This window comes from Sminthopsis crassicaudata, chromosome 1 (assembly GCF_048593235.1).
Source record: "Sminthopsis crassicaudata isolate SCR6 chromosome 1, ASM4859323v1, whole genome shotgun sequence".
Taxonomy (NCBI): Eukaryota; Metazoa; Chordata; class Mammalia; order Dasyuromorphia; family Dasyuridae; genus Sminthopsis; species Sminthopsis crassicaudata.
Window position 1 is genome coordinate 475,771,714 of NC_133617.1, and position 18,703 is coordinate 475,790,416.

At 35.4% G+C, this 18,703-nt stretch overlaps 1 protein-coding gene across 1 annotated transcript in view; it reads left to right on the forward strand.

Moving 5' to 3' along the window:
• The window catches only part of FAM20C (FAM20C golgi associated secretory pathway kinase), a 147,911-nt gene extending 130,607 nt beyond the window's left edge, over positions 1–17,304 (forward strand). Inside the window, exons 6-10 of the mRNA XM_074281085.1 lie at positions 2,791–2,971; positions 7,605–7,711; positions 8,120–8,201; positions 9,518–9,577; positions 16,056–17,304. Coding sequence (XP_074137186.1) covers positions 2,791–2,971; positions 7,605–7,711; positions 8,120–8,201; positions 9,518–9,577; positions 16,056–16,305 — 680 coding nt within the window. The 3' untranslated portion in view covers positions 16,306–17,304. The remainder of the gene's footprint in view (positions 1–2,790; positions 2,972–7,604; positions 7,712–8,119; positions 8,202–9,517; positions 9,578–16,055) is intronic.
• The last annotated feature ends 1,399 nt before the right edge of the window (positions 17,305–18,703 follow it).

Genomic DNA, 18,703 nt, shown 5'->3' on the forward strand with positions numbered 1-18,703 from the left:
ATAATTTGGCTTTTTACTTGTATACATTAAGTTGGAGTTATACAAGACCTTCATGGGAGTAGGTCTGTAAGGTTGAGCAGGTCCCCATCGTTGCCTTTCCCTGCTTGCCTCAGGGAGAACTATATCTAGTGGCCTAGATCACCATCAGAAGCTTCTCTGGTCCAAAAGCCATGTTACAAACCACAAAATGGAAGAGAACTTGGAAACCATAAAGCAGAAGGGCATTATTTTTCATTCAGTTCAACTGAGTTCTTCAAGTATTCTGTTGTGAAATAGTCTCTGCCCTCAAAAAGCTTACTCTACGAGGACAATAAGGGAGATATTCATATAAACAAGTTCATACAGAAAAAGGGAAAATGAGGAAAGGTTTTTAGTAAAAAGGAAGTGACACCTGAAGGAAGTTTGAAATTCAACAGGGCAGAGCCTACCTAAGAAATGAGGAGAGTCTCAGTCTATGGCCCAAGAAATGGAATATCCTCTGTTCAAGGACCACTTGGATATAATGTAGAATACATGATGGAGAATGATGTGAAATCATCCTCAAAAGACAGCTTTAGAGCCAGACGGGGGATGCATTTAAAGACAAATCAACAAAGTCTGTATTTCATCCTAGAGATAGTGGGGAGCCACAGAGGTTTCTTAAGACCAGAGAATTTTGACAAGCAGAATGTTAGAGCTGGGGCTGGAACACCACCATCATCCATTGTCTTTCCTATTCCCACAGAGTTTAATTAAGATAGTTTGAATTAGAAAAACGTTTGTGTAGAAGTATGAAAAAAATCTTAATTTGTGGGTTTATGTTATTAAATCAAATCAAACTTCTACTTATGTCAAATGTTTCCAAGTGCTTTTTTTTTTTTTTTTTTTTTTTTTGCAAGGCAATTGGGGTCACACAATTAATAAGTATTAAGTTTCTGATACCAGATTTGAACTCATCTTCTCCTGACTTCAGGGCCAAGTTTATCCATTGTACTATCTAGTTGCCCCTCCAAATGCATTCTACACTTTCAACAATTTAAGAAATAGTTATTCGACTACCATGTATAAGACACCATGCTAGGTAAGAATTCAAAGATTAAAATGACAAAATCTGGTCCTCGTACTATGAGGTGAATGATAGAAAAGATATACAAGTTTATTTCAAGGAGAATTAGGGAGGGGGAAGCTCTAAAGCTCAACAACTGGGAAAATTAGAGATAGCTCATGGAGGAGGTGACCCCTAACCTGAGCTTTGAAGGAAGAATGAAGTTGAAGTCCATAGCAGTCACATGCAAAAGGCAGAAGATGAATTTTTTCATGTGGGGAACAGCTAGTTGTCCAATTTGACTGGAACTTAGAGCTCAATTTGTGAGATGTGGGTGGAAAGGGAGACACATTTGTTGCACCTTTTTTTTTTTGCTTGTTTTACTGATTTGGGAAGAAATGAAATGAGTAGGAATAGAGGTTCTCTGAGCCAGCTTTTTTCAAAGGGAGACATAAAATGCAATCAAGTCTAAATTCAATTGTGTCAGATGCTTGAGGAAAGATAGTCATTCCTGCTGCCAGGCCAATAAGAGACCCTTTAGCAATCCAGATAAATCATCTACCTAAGAATTCTTTATTCATACAGAATTAAGGAACAGCAAGGTGACTCAGTAGATAGAGTCCCAGCTCTGAAGTCAGGAGAACCTAAGTTCAAATCTGACCTCAGACACTTACTAACTATATGACCCTGGGCTTGTCATTTAACTCCAATTGCCTTCCAAAAAAAGAAAAGAAAAGAAAATTAATGTAACACCAACTAAAGAGTTGAATGGACACATTGGAATTATCTAGGCAAATGAAGCTCATGCATGGCCTTACAAGGTTTTGATCTAAATAACCAGAATAGCTGGTGTGTATAGACTTGTCCTGAGAAGAATTTGCTCATTGGTATATTTGACATGTTTTTATAAAATATTGTGATTTAGTCATAAAAAGAATGAACTGGAAGCCAACAGGCCTGGGTTATAGTCCAGATCTGCTAATAACTAGATGTGTGATTTTGAACAAGTGACCTCACCTTCCTGGGCTCTAGTTGCTCAATCTATAAAGTAAGATCAGATTAGATTGTATCCAAAGTTCCCTTTAACTCTGAAACTTTCTGTGATTCTTAGAGAATTGGTTTATATATAAACTTAAATTTCCATAGAATTATGTATATTGCATTCTTGGAGCTCAGTACTGGGAAATTCCAAAGTTCCAAGAAAAGATGAGGAGAATGTGTGGTCATTGCTCAGGCTTCATGAAAGTTCAATGAAAAGAATGAGGTGATTTTTTTGGCATCAATTTAATTCTCCTCTTACCTGAATTATAATAAAAACTGGCATTCATACAAGGTATCCCAAAAGTCTCAGTGCAGTTTAATTGCTTTAAAAGCTTCAAATCTCACCGTGACTTTTGAGACTTTTTTATGTAATCTTTTTTTTTTTTTTTTTAAGACTTGAAAGAGGTTCTGATTTACTCATTTGATCCCAACAACAGCCCTGTGGAGTGGATACTACATGTATTATTATGCCCATTTCATAGGCAAAGAAACCAAGATTCAGTATATTAAGCAACTCACCTGTAGTCACACAACTAATAAATGTCGAAGGTAGTATTTAAGCCTAGAGCTCCCCAAATTCTAAGTCTTGCATTCTTTCCACTATACCCTGCTGTTTCTCAGTAGAAAGTTATTGAATGGTTTTCTTATTTGTTTTTTTTTTTTTTTATGTATGTTTATTTTTGTGGATTCTTTTTAAATTAGCGGGTTGTCTCTTTTTCCATCAGCCAACAACATCTGTTTCTACGGGGAGTGCTCATATTACTGCTCTACAGAACATGCTCTGTGTGGGAAGCCCGATCAAATAGAAGGATCTCTTGCAGCCTTCCTGCCCGACCTGTCCCTGGCAAAGAGGAAAACATGGCGAAATCCATGGAGACGGTCGTACCACAAACGTAAAAAAGCAGAGTGAGTCATTCCCTTGTGCCAGCAACTGTTGGGAGATAGAAAGCAGAAAACAGCTTTCATCTCAGACAGGGAGGTACCCAAAGCTAGGGACTTGACTCCTGGAAAGGTATAAAAGACTCATGTCCCACTGTAATTCTTCTTCTCTCCCTTCTCCTTTCTTGGTTTTTAAAATGAAGTTTAAAATACTGGTTAGATGATGATTTAGGATCATATATTTAGAGCAGAGCCTCATTAACCTTTTTGTGCTATTGGGAATCTAGTAAAACTCATGGACCCCTTTTCATAAAAATGTTTTTAAATGCATAAAACAAAACATATAAACTCACAAAGGAAACCAATTATATTGAAATATAGTTAATCAGAATATTAAATACTTTAACCCCAGGTTAAAAATCCTTGCTCCAGAGCTTCAAGGAACCTTAGAGATCACCAAGTGCACTTTCATGTTATGAAAATGAAAATTGATAGCCAGGGAAATTAGGTGACTTAGCAGAAGCCATGGAAGCTAGTGTGGTTGCCCATTGCATTAAAAAGAGAACTAAATCTGGAGTTGAATCACCCAGGATGGGATGGTGGAATTTTCATTCAGCCTCTTGCCCATTTTACTATAGAAAACAAGTCACTTAACATTCCTAGGCCTCAGTTTCCACAGTGGTCAAATTAAAGAGTTGGATTTGTTAACTTTTAATATCTTGTTCTATTCTGGATCCATTAACCTATTTTATTTGCTACATAGATAAGAGTTAGTTGTAATTCACCCACTAATTTTGCAAGTTAGTAGGTATTGATAATAAACACATTAATTGTGAACTTTTTCACCTATACTATATTTATACTTGTTTAATAAATGATGATACAGAGGCAAGCTTCAAGCTAGGCCTGGGTAATTTATTTTAAAAATTATTACAATACAATTTAATGAAGTTCTATTTAGAATATTGCTTAATATAAATGAGCTTCAACTGGAGCATCAAAACTTTTCTATATGGAGACTTTTATAATAGTATTTATAATTAAATAAAAGAGATGCTTTCGGCCTAAGAAGGTCCCTTTGGGGAATAAAAAGGAGAAAAGCCTTTTTTGCACCTTTCCTCCCAATAGAAACCTTGGAAGTTGGTGGGATTGTGTTCAGTACTTCTCACCTTTGTTTTCTGAATCCATCCCCTCTCCATCCCACCTCCTGTCACTTTAACTTCAACACTGTATCCTACCAGACATACACAACACCCCTTCTCCTGTCAATACAGAAATAAGTAGCTCTCCACATATTCTGTTACTCTTTTCACTGTTAAAGAGAGAGAGAGAGAGAGAGAGAGAGAGAGAGAGAGAGAGAGAGAGAGAGAGAGAGAGAGAGAGAGAGAGAGAGAGAGAGAGAAGTAATCAATTCACACTTGGGTGCCAACTAGATAATATGTTAGCCTTCCCTGGAGTGCTTGGATTAAGAATCCTCAGAGAAAAATAGTTGTAAATAAGGAAATAGTTAGTAATGGTAGAATTTCAGACAAAAGGAAATAGCCCAGTGAGGGAGATATGCACTTCCTCTTAAGGCTCTCTCTGTCCCCTGTTTAGCAAGATCTCCCAGGTAGCTGACTTTTTTTCTGCAAAACTGGGCACCAAATACGCCTCTTATTGAAATTTTCTACTCATTGTCCAGAGCCCACCTGTAGATGCTGTTACTGCTTTAAGTCCATGGAATAGATAGTACTTTTGAGCAGTGTGTGCATGTGTGGCTTTGACACAAGCTAGGTTCCCTAAGAGTACATTATTCATATAACTGAGAACTAAAGAACTGCATAGAGAAAATGGTTCTCAGAGCCCAAAAAGGAGAATTAGGGAAAAGAATCATGGCACATTCCTAAGAGTCTTGAATTTGGATGAGTATCTCCTTCAATATGACTAACGAATATCTAGAAGTGATTTTGTCTATCCTCTTAACTTCAGTGGTCCAACTTAGTAAGAAATGTTACCTAAACCATTCTTGAAAAATGGCACCTTCCCTATTCACAAGAAACTTATCACACTGCTTTTTTTTTGACAATTTATCTTAGTGATTAATATTCTTTTTAAAAAATAATTTTATTTATTTTTCAATTACATGTAAAAAAAATTAACAATCTTTTTTTAAAATTTGAGTTGCAAAATTTCTCACTCCCTCCTTGAGAATGCCAGCAATTTGATTATCAGTTATACATGTGAAGACATTCAAGATATATTTCCACACTAGCCATGTTGCAAAAAACAAAAACAAAACAAAACAAAAAATCCACAAACAAAATACAGTGTTCTTCTGATTCTGCTCACTTCACTTTATATATATTACTATATACAGTGTTCTTCTGATTCTGCTCACTTCACTTTATATTAATTCATGCAAGTCTTTACAGATTTTTCTGAAACCATCTCCCCTTATTCTTATAGCACAATATTATTCCATCACAGTGATATACCACAACTTATTAAGTCATTCTATAATTGATAGATGTCCCCTCAATTGCTAATTCTTTACCACCACAAAAAGACCTGAGTCCTTCCCTCCCCCCCTTTTTTTTTTATCTTTTTGAGATACATACATAGCAGTGGTATATTACTGGGTCAAGAGTCTGCATAGTTTGTAATTCCAAATTGTTCTTCAGAATTATTGTATTCTAGTTCATAATTCTATCATAGTGAATGCTCATACCAGTTTTTCTATATCCCCTCCAACATTTGTCATTTTTCCTTTGTATCATGTTAACCAATCTGATAGGTATGAGATGGTATCTCAGAATTGTTTTCATTTTCTTTTCCGTAATCAATAGTGATTTAGATCATTTTTTTTCATGTGACTGTTGATAACTGTTTCTTCTTCTGAAAACCACTTACTCATATCCTTTGACCATTAGGGAATGGCTCTCATTTTAATAAATTTGGCTCAGTGGGTCTGTATTCCAAAGAGACCATAAGAGAGGAGAAAGGATCCATATGTACAAAAAATGTTTATAGCAGCTCTTTTTCTAATGGCAAACAATTGGAAATAGAGTGGATGCCCATCAATTGAGGAATAGCTGAATAAGTTATAATATATGAATGGAATGGAATATTATTATTCTATAAGAAATGATGAACAGGCTATTTCAGAAAAACTTGGAAAGACTTATATGAACATACATAATGCTGAGTGAAGTGAGCAGAATCAGAAAAACATTATACAGAAACAGCAAGATTATGTGATGATCAACTATGATGAACTTAGCTCTTCTCCAAAATGAAGTGATCCAAAACAATTCCAATAGACTTTGGATGGAAAGTGCCATCTACATGCAAAGAGAGAATTATGAAGATTGAATGAGGCTTGAAGCATACTATTTTTACTTTTTTTGTTCGTTTGCTTTTTCTTTCCCATAGTTTTGCCTTTTTGTTCTGATTTTTATTTCATAACATGGTTAATATGAAAATATTTTTAAAACAATTGTACATGTATATCATATTGCTTATTGTCTTTCTGAAGAGAATTCAAATTATTAGAAAAATTAATGTTAAAAACCATCTTTACATGTAATTGGAAAACTAACCAAATAAAGAAATTTAGCTCAGTTCCCTATATATTTGAAACTTGAGACCTTTATCAGAGAAATTTACTGTAATTTCCTCCTCCCCCCAATCCCCACTTTTTTGTTTTCCTTCTAATTTTGGCTACACTTGTTTTGTCTATGTAAAAGCCTTTTTAATTTCATTAAAATTTAATTTTTAATCCAAAATTTCATTTTACCTTCATTTTAGCCTTCTATCTCTTCTTGTTTAGTCATAAATTTTTCTATTATCAATATCTCTGACTGGTACCCTTTTCCATGCTTTCCTAATTTACCTATGATATTATCATTTATGTCTAAGTCATTTATTCATTTTGACCCTCTCTTGGTATCTCTCTTGGCATATAGTATGAGATGTTGGTCTATGCTTAGTTTCTGCCAAACTGCCTTTTAGTTTATCCAGCAATTTTTGTTGAATGATGAGTTCTTGTATCTGTAGTCATTAACTAGTATGTATTAGATACTTAAGCTATTCCATTGATCCCCCATTTTTATTTTTTAGCCCGTACTATATTATTTTAATGATTATCACTTTGTAATACAGCTTGGAATATGAAACTGTTTCTCAGCCTTTCTTCACATTTTTTCATTAAGTCTGTTGATATTCTTCACTTTTTGTCCTTCCATATGAATTTTCTTAATATTTTTTCTAGCTCTACACAATAATTTTTTGACAGTTTGATTGATATGCCACTGAATAAGTAAACTAACAGGTAGAATTGTCATTTTTATTATATTATTGGTTCAACCTACCCATGAGCAATTAATATTTCTTCAATTTTGTTTAATCTGTATTATTTCTTTGAAAAGTGTTTTGTGATTGTATTCGTATAATACCTGGGTTTGTCAGGCAGTAACTGCTGTTCTTAAAGACAGAAAGACATTTTTTTTACTTAGGTTTAACACATAATATTGTCTACTGCAATTTGAAGTCATTTCTCCATTTTTGTCTTCTCTCAAGAAGGAGCTCCTTAAAGCTGATTCATTGTGTCTTCAATTGTCCTTAAAATAAATTGGTTCATTATTAAGATGAGAATTGCCTTCATGCCAGTTGTTCCTTTCAGATGGGAAGTGGACCCTGATTACTGTGAAGAGGTGAAACAGACACCACCATACAATAGCAACCGCATTTTGGATATAATGGACATGACCATTTTTGATTTCTTAATGGGTATGTGTCTGATCCTATTAAATTAACTATAAAAAGAATTTGAATTATTAAAAGGACCATGTGTAACCAAGCAATTTTTGATACACAGCATGAATATATGAGCCTATTTTTTACGGAAGGCAAATCTACATAAGTAACAAAATAGATTAAAACCATCAAATATTAATACAGATGTATTGTTAAAAATCCCAAAGCATAATACTGCAGCTTGTTATTTCTGTGAAATAGGTCTAATAGTTTGAGCAGGCACCTAAGATTTACTATTTTTATTTTAGTTGTTAGGGGTTAGAAATTATATATAAGGGGAGTAAGAAATACTCTGCTCTGTGCAAGGAGCTAATATCTCTATTTTACATCCTTGAATTTTCAATTTCCAAGATTCAAAGTTCTTTCTGGTTCCCTTCACAGGAAACATGGATCGACATCATTATGAGACCTTTGAAAAGTTTGGCAATGAAACATTTATTATTCACTTAGACAATGGAAGAGGGTAAGGTTCTTTGTTCTTCTAGATAAAGCAATAGCATTGTAACATCTCCATTTAGCTGTATTTCCATATTCCCAAAACTTCAAACATTTGATAGCCTTCCGGAAAGTGGAAATAAGCAAAAAGAGTCTTCTTAAAAATAATGAGATTTATTAAAGAGGAAATCAAATTTACATACTGGAACAAAAAAAAAAGAAAAAGAAAATAAATAAGAATGGAGAGAAATCTGTTACAGTATCTATGCACCTGACTTTTTAATAGAAGTACCAAGCCATTCAGGCCCTTTGACTTAGAATTACATGTAAAATTGGGGGGAGGGGAGATTTTAAACATTATTAAAGGTAAAATAAATTACCTTTTGAAAATTCAAAGATAGAAATGACATCTGATAATAGAAAGAAGATGGAAGGATTCGTAGCTCACCCACAGTCTGGTCATTTAGAATAGGGTCAAACTATCTTATTTGCCTTAATATCAAATGAGCTGATATCTGTAAAGTACTTTGCAAATTTTAAAAGATTATATAAATGGTAACTATTTTTATCACTGTTATTACCAGTAGTCTCTGTGAGCATCTCTGGATTGCATTTATATTGATAACCCTCAGTCATCAATAAAGGTTAGGGAACAAAAATTTATTAAGCACTTTACTATGTGCCAGGCAACTGTGTTAATAAGTACTTTACAAATATTATCTCATTTGTTCCTCACAACAAACCTGGAAGGTATCCCCATTTTGCAGATGAAGAAACTGAGGCAGGCAGAAGTTAATTAACTTGTGTAAAATCACACATAGTAATGTCTGAATAAGGTTTGAATTCAGGTCTTCCATGCTTCAGGTCCAGCACTACCTAGGTGCCTTATTCCCTTAAAACATTGTTATGTTCATTAAGCTCTGTTTAAGATCCAAGGAACTGTGGTACCAACTGTTTCATAAAGATTTCCCACCAAAATGGGTAAAATAGGAAATAATTGGATATATGAAACTGAAAGCTCCAGTTATCTGGAAAATTCATTTATGTAGAACACCCCATTCCATGTTGAAAGTGGCTAAATGAGCCATTAGTGTAATTATACTACACAATAAACTATTTGACAGTTCGTATCTCCCTGAATTTCCATCTTTACCCGACAACTCTCTCTGTTCATTCATCTGTGCCTTCTTTTTTCTGGTCTAGTCAACTCCAGCCAGCTCCAGCATAATGACAGGCTTCTCTTACGCCTATGTGTTTTACAGAACACACATAGATGCATACTTGACATTCTGTGACTCCCAATGTGACTATATATATATATAATGTATTTCTTGTTTCAAATAGGTTTGGAAAATACTCTCATGATGAGCTCTCCATTTTGGTGCCTTTAAATCAATGCTGCAGGTGAGTTCTTTTGTGGTTAGTCCCAGTTATTAATGAACTCTTTTATCATTATTATTACAAAAAGTCCTGAAAATATGATGTTTGAAATTAAATCAGCTGTTTTTCCAACTCTTGCATGATAAGTAGAGCTGTAACTAGTCCAAGGCAAATGTAGCTTTGCCCATGTCACCAGCATTTGGTGGGGAAGCATGCTTGCTCCCTGAGAAAGGTATATGTCCTTTCCTCAACATCTAGTGTCCCAATGCCTCTTGAACTTCGTAGCCATCTATGTATTAATATTACTACATATAGCATAACTACATATAGGCTCCCATTGTTGTTATTTTCCTCTCCCTGAGTTCATTCTCCTTATTAGTTCCCATGGGAAATGAGGATCAGACTTGTTTCTTTCTTTCTTTCTTTTTTTTTTTTAAATAATAATAGCTTTTTATTTTTCCAAGTATATGCAAAGATAATTTTCAATATTCACCCTTGCAAAAGCCTGTGTTTCAAAATTTTCTCCCTCCCTTCCTCCCATCCTCCTCCCCTAAACATCAAGCAATCCAATGTAAGTTAAACATGCAATTTTTCTAAACATATTTCCACAATTACAATGCTGCACAAGAAAAATCAGATAAAAGGAGAAAAAATGAGAAAAAAAACAAGCAAGCAAACAATAACAAAGAAGGTGAAAATACTATGTTGTGATCCACCTTCAGTCCCCACAGTCCTCTCCCTGGGTGCAGATAACTTTCCATCATATGTGTACTGGAATTGGCCTGAATCACCTCATTGTTGAAAAGAGACAAGTCCATTAGAGTTGATAATCGTATAATCTTCTTGTTGTTGTGTACAATGTTCATTCTCTTGGTTCCTCTCACTTCACTTAGCATCAGTTCATGTGAGTCTCTCCCAGTCTCTCTGAAATCATCCTGTTAGTCATTTCTTACAGAACAATAATATTCCATAATATTCATATACCACAATTTGTTCAGTCATTCTCCAATTGATGGGCATCCACTCAGTTTCCTGAAGGCTTCCACAAACATTTGTATACATGTGGATCCTTTCCCCTTTTTAATGATCTTTTGGGGATATAAGCCCAGTAGAGACACTGCTGGACCAAAGGGTATGTACAGTTTGATAGCCTTTGGGCATAATTGCAAATTGCTCTTCAGAATGGTTGGATCAGTTCACAACTCCACCAACAATTAATGTGGATCAGACTTTATAAGGGATAACTGACACCTTTCTGATTCTACTGTACTCACTTTGGGGCTGTCCTCTGCAATGCTATACCCTTTCATGCCCAACTATAATTATTCCAACTAGCTACTCTGATCACAAGAAAAGAGAGACATGATGTGAGTGGTACTGTATCAGCTTACATTTGATTACAATAATATATCATTTTGAGAAAAATAACATTAGAATGCAAGTAGCTGCTTATTTTTAAAATTCTAGTTATTCATTAGTTATTTTCAAAATAAGTGGTTTAGTCAGAATCATTGAATTTTAAAACTAGAGGGGACCTAAGAGATTGTATAATCCAATTTATATATATATATATATATATATATATATATATATATATATATGTATGTATGTATATATACACATATATGGGAAAAAATCATTCCAGAAAGAATAGGAATTATTTTATTGTCTGTATTGGTGCTAGCATGAGTGTATGACATATAAAAGTTGCTTTACAAATGTTTGTCACTTGACTGCTTGATTAATTGCCCAAGTTCTCACAATAAGTTAGTATTAGAGCTGGGACTAAAAATCCCATCTCCTGAATTCTGAAATATTGGGAACAGAGCCATTCATCTCCCAAGTGATCTTTCTCCTAGGTAAGGAGACCAAGAAGGCAGCTGAATGCCTGGATAGTCTTTTGGCTGGGAATGGTAATAAGCTCTTCAAGGTGACCCATTTAAAACTATCCCCTTTTTAAAGCAGCTTTAAAACCAGTTGAAAAGAAGCCAAGTTTTCATTGGGATGGTTGTGAAAAATCACATTTCTACAGAGATTCATGCCTACCCCTAGACTTCCTTGTCTCCCACTCATCAACCCATCCAAATATCTCCCACATCAAAGATGAAATTATATTTCATTAGTAAACAATGAGTTCTAAGTAATCAGAGCAGTTCTATGAAGACCCATTGGGAAATAATTCTGTAGAAAAGGTTTTCCTTTAATTCACTTAAAAAAAATAAACTGATATTCCCAGATAACATAGATATAATCAAATATCCCTTATTTTCCTCAGCTAAGAGTTCTTTGAGAGAAGAGGCGTAATAACAATAATTACAATAATAAACATGTATATAACATTGAAGTTTACAAAGTACTTTCCATATATTATTTCATTTAATCACCACAACTCAGTATTAGGGGCTGTTAATTATTATTCCCATTTTACAGATGAAAGAATTGAAGCTCATGAGAGTTTAGATAATTTGCCAGGGGTCATAAAGTTAGGAAGTATCTGAAGCAGGTATCAAACTCAATAGTAGGTTATCAAATTCCCAAGAGCGATGCTGTAAATCTTATAACACCTAGTTATCTTCAAGGACATGTGGTTTATCTTCTTCCTATATCATATCTGTTGTCTGCTGCACTAAAATATGAAATCAGCTGCCTGCATTTTAGAATTGCCTTCATTTATTATAATCATTATATATGTTCAATTGTCTCTTCTCTTTTTACTTATTTATACAGTTTATACAAGTTTTTCCAAGCTATCTTGAGTTCTTTTTAAAAACTATACTAATATTTTATTTATACATAGTGCCACTGGTCATTCAGCCCTTTACTAACCCATGGGCACTTGCTTTGTTCCTAGGTTTCATGTTTTGTGTTTTGTTTTGCTAGCACAAAAAGTGTTCCTATCAACACTGAACTCTTTTCTAAAGAACATATAAGGGGATGGGGATTTAGGATTCTAGTGAGGGTGGGTAGTGGCAGTAAGTTCACTTTCAGATTCTATATCATTTGCTTGGAGATTATAGTAGAGGCCCAGTGACATAGCTCACTGCCCCCATTTTATAAGTTCCTAGAACCATAAACTGAGAGTTGAAAGAGGAACCCTAAGAGATCCAACCCAACCCTTTCATTTTACAGATGAGAAAATGGAGCCTTAAATAGAGGATGTATTTGGTAATAGAATTACAATTTATATTTTCAAGTCATGACTCCAGATTTACCTATTGTTCTTTCTGCTATGCTATACTGCCTTCATAGAATCTAGAGCTAGAAGAGAATTAACAGATCATCTAATCCAACTCCCACTTTCTTGGGGAAGAAAATGAGATGCATAGAAGGGGAAGTAATTTGTTTGATGTTATACAGGAATTAAACCCAGGTGCTATCACTACATCTAAAATTATTTACCATTATCATTCAATCAACAATCGAGTGCTGGAGATAATAAAGGCAAAAAATGAAATTAGTGCCTGCCCTCAAAGAGCTTATTTTCTCTTGGGGGAAACAGCATTTTGCACACACAAGTATATACTTGTAAATGCCAAGTTAATACAAGGTAAATTCAATAAGAAATCACACATAGCTGATGCAGGATAGTCTATTCTCACAGTATTGTTGTCCTCCATACAAATACAGGGTCCTTGAGTGAAAAATTGCCCCTGCAAGAGTTAGCTAAGATTATGGTAGCTTTGATTAGAGTGTGAGAAATGCCATCTCAGACTTTCCAGAGGTAGAAGGAGTATAGTCAAAAGAATACTGGATGAGGAGTCAGTGAGTATGAGGCCAGACTATGCCTCTTTCTGGCTATGTGACCTTGGGAAACATCCTTAAACTCTCTCCACTTTATAAAATGGTGATTTTGGTGCTATAAACTTCACTGCATTGTTATGCAGATCAAATAAGATAATGTATGTAAAGTGCTCCACCATCATAAAACTGTGGTGAGTGGTTCCCATTATTGTACTCTTTATGGGTAAATGTTCAGAAATGCCTTCCTGACTGGCAAAAATAAGGTGGAAAATTGGGTACCTTCCTTCTCAAACAGCTAAAATGTGGCTAATGTTATATTGACACCCAGGACTAGGAAATAAATTTGAGGTGCAATTAGAATTAGTCTTTAAAGCTCTTCTTCCTGTTCCCCCCCCCCTACCAACATTTCTATGCCCCGGGGCTTTTAAATTATTTTGGTCTTTCCCCCTGGGAAGGAGAAGCTCATTTATACTCTAGTGTTAACTCATTGGTGGACAGTAAGCAGATAGACCTCTGGAGCCTCAGACACTTCCTGTGTGATCCTGGGCAAATCACTTCACTCTGTCTCAGTTTCATCATATATAAATGAAATGGAGAAGGAAATGACAAACCATTCCATTATCTTTGCCAACATAATCCCAAATGGGGTCACGAAACGTTGGGCACAACTGAAAATGATTAAAGTGAAGACTTTAAAAGTATTTTTATTTGTGTATATGTACTATGTACATATATAAGCATATATGTATGTATATATATGCATGTATGTGTTTATATGTTTATTTGTGTGTGTGTGTGTGTGTGTATATATATATATATATAAATATCTTCAGGTCACAAAGAGTCAGACTGAACAGCAACAACAATGTTAACTAATTGACATTGTAGTGTTAGAAAACTGCCATGTTAGTCTTCTCAGGTGATTCATAGGACTGCTAGGGAAAGAAAAGTAGAACATCAATACAAAGGAATAAGTCACTAGTAGTAGAATTTCAGAAGTTGGGGGAGGAGAACCATAGCCCACTTGACTTTAGTCCACTTCCACATAATATCTCCGTGATTGGACAAACACAGAATGTCACAGCTAGATAGAAGATAACAGAAATCACGTAGGCCAGAAACTCTCAAAACTTTCTGGTCTCAGCACTCTTTTTCACTCTTAAAGTTATTTTCTTTTCCCCATAAAGAGTTTTTGTTTGTGTTTGTCACTTCTTACTATATTATAAATTAAAATTAAAATGTCAGTATCATTATGAAAATTGTTTTAGCCCCACGTTTCCCAGAGCAGATTTTAAGAACCATTGACTTAGACCAGTCAATGTTTTCATAAGATTGCACCAGAAGATCATAGATCAGAGCCAGAAACTTTTAAGGCCATCTGTTTCCAACCTCCTCAGTTTGCAGAGAGGGACACTGAGGTCCAAAGAGAGATGAAGCTATTTATCCAATGGCAATAAAATTAGGAAGTAAAGGAGACTGTATCTAAATCCAAGACCCTGAGACTCCAGGCTCATTGTTTTCATAGTCCCTGTACAGTATTCAGATGAACAGACTTTGCTCTATAGAAATAAAGTGGTTTACCCACGATCATGTAGGTAATTAGCAGGAAAGCCAAGACTTCAGCCCGCATCCCCAGGATCTTAATCCACTTTCCACCACACCACGAATCTGAACCATACAGATGGCAGAACTGTGAACAACTAATTATTAGAACAACTAATAAAACAGCTTGGCCTGGGTCACACAAGAGGTGAGGGATGGAGTCCTTGAAGGATGTAGTGCCGAGTAGAAGCTACTATTTCTATACCTGGAGGTGGGCAGCAAGGGTTGGAGGAGATGATTTGTTCCACAGAGGTGTAGTCATAGGGGAAAGCCAGTATGTCCCCAAACATGATAATGATTCTAAATTGTCAAAGGAAGAGAAAGGTCCTGAGGATAGGGTTGGGCAGTGGGCAGTAGGGGAGAAAGAAAGAAAGAAGAAAATATGTTTTCTGACATCACTGAAACCAGACAAGGGGGAGAGAAAGCATGCCTTCTCCCCCTGCCCACTGGAAGGGCAGAGCAGGGGAGACAAGGGGGAAATGCTCCCAAGGAGAGCTCGGTACTGCTCCTAGAACTTTTTAAGTGTCCTGTTGTGGAGCAAAATTCTGGTCACCCACCCTAGCTTACCTAGATTGCCAGTCAAATATATTACAGGTTTTGTTGTTGTTGTTGTTGAGTCATTTCATACATATCTTTATGATCCCTTGGGATTTTCTTTACAAAAATACCAGACTAATTTGTCATTTCCTTCTCTTGCTCATTTTACATATGAGGAAACTGAGGCAAACAGGGTTAGGTGACTTGCCCAGAATTACATAGCAAGTCAGTGTCTGACCTCAAATTTGAACTCAGATCCTCCTGACTCCAAAGCCCATTCCTCTATCCAGTGTGCCACTTAGTTACCATATATTACTGCTTAGATCCTGATGAATGCAAGTAATGAATCCCATTAAGTATTTTTAAATTTATTTGAATTTGTACTGTATATTTCCATTGGACTGGAGCCAAATACAATATTTTACGTAATTATTACTTTGAATAGTTAGAATAGGAATACATGGGGATTTGTTATTCATAGACTACCTTTGTGCTGTCTCTTCCCCTTATGATCTTATCCCACTATGAGTTCCCAAGAGCCAGTAAAGTATATCTATTTTTTGTTCTGGTCTGCCAGAAATCAGGAGTTGAGGTTTTTTTTTCTTTACTCTTTCTTTTCCAGAATAAGGAAGTCCACCTACCTGCGACTACAATTGCTTGCTAAGGAAGAATACAAGCTGAGCGACTTGATGGAAGAATCTTTGCTCAAAGACAAAATCGCTCCCATTCTCTACCAGTTACATTTAGAGGCCCTGGATAGACGGCTACGGATTGTTCTCCAGGCTGTTAGGGACTGTATAGAAAAAGATGGTTATAACAGCGTGGTTGAAAATGACTTTGACACTGCCAACACGATCACAACCAAGAGGTAGTAAAATTAAAGCAGCGTTTCTGTTTTTACGAGTGAAAGAAGGAAAAGAAGAAAAAAAGTCTTGCAAGAGACTATGTGTACGCCACTTTGTGAATTCAGTGAATTCAGAATTGAGATATAATTGTTCCCAAAGTAGGTAAAGACATTCTGAGAAAGATTAGATAATTATGAACTAAGTCTAATGCAATGCTTATAAGTAGTTCCCCGAAACAATATGAAAGTGTTGGAAAAATATTATGATCACTGACAGATGAAATGGATTGGTGGCAACTGCGTGCTGTCTTTTTTTTTTTTTTTTTTTTTTTTTTTTTTTTTTTTTTTTTTGTATGGAAAGGAGGCCTTTGATATTTTGTATTTGCATATGGTATCTATATGTGTGTGTACATGTGTATGTACACACACATATATATGTGTGTGTGTGTGTGTGTGTGTGTGTGTGTGTGTGTGTGTGTGTGAGAACCACAGATCTACCTACCAAGTTTCACAGAGGAGAGGCAACATCATCTGATACCTTACCGTTTAATCCAGGTGACATCTGCTTGGTCAATTATGTTAATCCATCACTTGCTGTCCTGTGCTAGACCTGACCCAAAACTAAAAGTTTGGGGTGGGCAGGGGGGTTGGGCCTCAGCGCTTAAAGAACTGAGAGGAAAACTGAAAGCTCAGTGGTTAATCCAAATGGAATTTCAATAATTGTTCATTTTCAGAAAATACTTGAATGTTGGTTTTTACAAAGTGATGTAAAATGATGAGTTGTTCTATTTATCCATCTCTAAGTAGCAATCCTGACCTTTCTAGATGGGCGAAGGGAAACCGCTACTGTCCTGACTTTGCTTTTGATAGTTTGGTGTAAATATATACATATATGAGTAAATCTGCAGTCTGCAGCCATAGGCTTACTTTCACAGCATTTTTTTTTTTTTTTTTTTTTTTTTTTTTTGTGGAATTGTTTGCAACGTGGTACAAGTACAATAAAAATATGGCAGATGTGTAGCTGGAATGCTTCTGTGGGTTACTTATCAATTGCAGAACTAGAGAATTTTACAATGTTTTACTTGAAAGGATCTCAAACAACCCTTTTCTCTGCCTGAAGCATGAATTCACTCTTCAGTGTCCTCAACAATAAAAATAGTTCTGACACTTTAAGGTTTGCAAAGTACTTCACAAATATTTCATTCCATCCTCACTACAACTCTGGGGCTCCGGGCTATTGTTATACCAGTTTTACAGATGAAATCCAGGCAGACAGATATAAAATAAGTATCGGAGGCTAGGTTGGAACTCAGGTCTTTCCAACTATAGATCCAGGGTTCTGTCTATTGAACCAACTAACTGCCTAAGGAAGGAAGAAAAATAAAAGAAAGAAAGGAACAAAATTAAGGGAGAATGCTATGAAATGGAAAGGAAGAAAATGAAGAAGGGAAGAAGAAAAAAAGAAGCAAGAAGAAAAGGATGTAAGGAAAGATGAACAAATTAAGGTAAATTTATATGAAAGATAATCTATTCAAGTGCAAATATATCTGGCAGGATAATCTAATGTTTAAATGGAAATATATCTGGAGGATCATTTTAGGTTTTCAGAAAACCAAGCTGAAGCCACAAGGTAATGGATATAAAACAAGTCTACAAAATTAAGAAGAGTGTTGATTTGTTCATCAAACATTGAAACACTAGATCCCCCATAACCATGAAGTATATAGTTTTAGGACAAGTTAAATATTTGAAGTCCTTTATTCCTTTTGAAAATGGACAGTGAATAAATGGAACTTGTTACTGCTCCCCCTCCTGCATTTTTGATACTAGAAAAGCTGATCCTCTTTCTGTCCCAAAAAACTTGATATTCTATCTCCCATCTCCAAATATTTGTATTGGCTTTTTCCATGTCTGGAAGGCATACTCTCTTGCCTCAGCCTCATAAAATCCCTCTCACTCTTAAAGATAGAACTCAAGCACCAGCTTGTGCTTTTTTGATTTCCCCAATTGCTAGTAGCCTCTCTCCCAAGCTACATTGGTTTTAATTCTTTCTTCTTCTTTTTATTAATCCTAGATATACATATATGTATCTAAATACATGTATATGTATACATAAACATACACACATAGATTTACTTACTGAGTACTGGGCCTAAAATCAGGAAAACCAAAATTCAAATGCAGCCTCAGACACTTAGTAGATGTATGACTGGGGGGCAAGTCACTTAACCTCTGCCTCAGTTTCCTTAACTGTAAAATAGGGGTGATAATACCTACCTTACTGATTATTTTGAGGATCAAAGGAAATATTTGTAAAACCTTTGGCACAGTGCCTAGGACATAGTAGATTGATATGAATGTCTTTTCCTTTCTCCTCCCCCCTCCCTCTCTCTTTGTCTATGTATTCTCTCTGTCTCTGTCTCTGT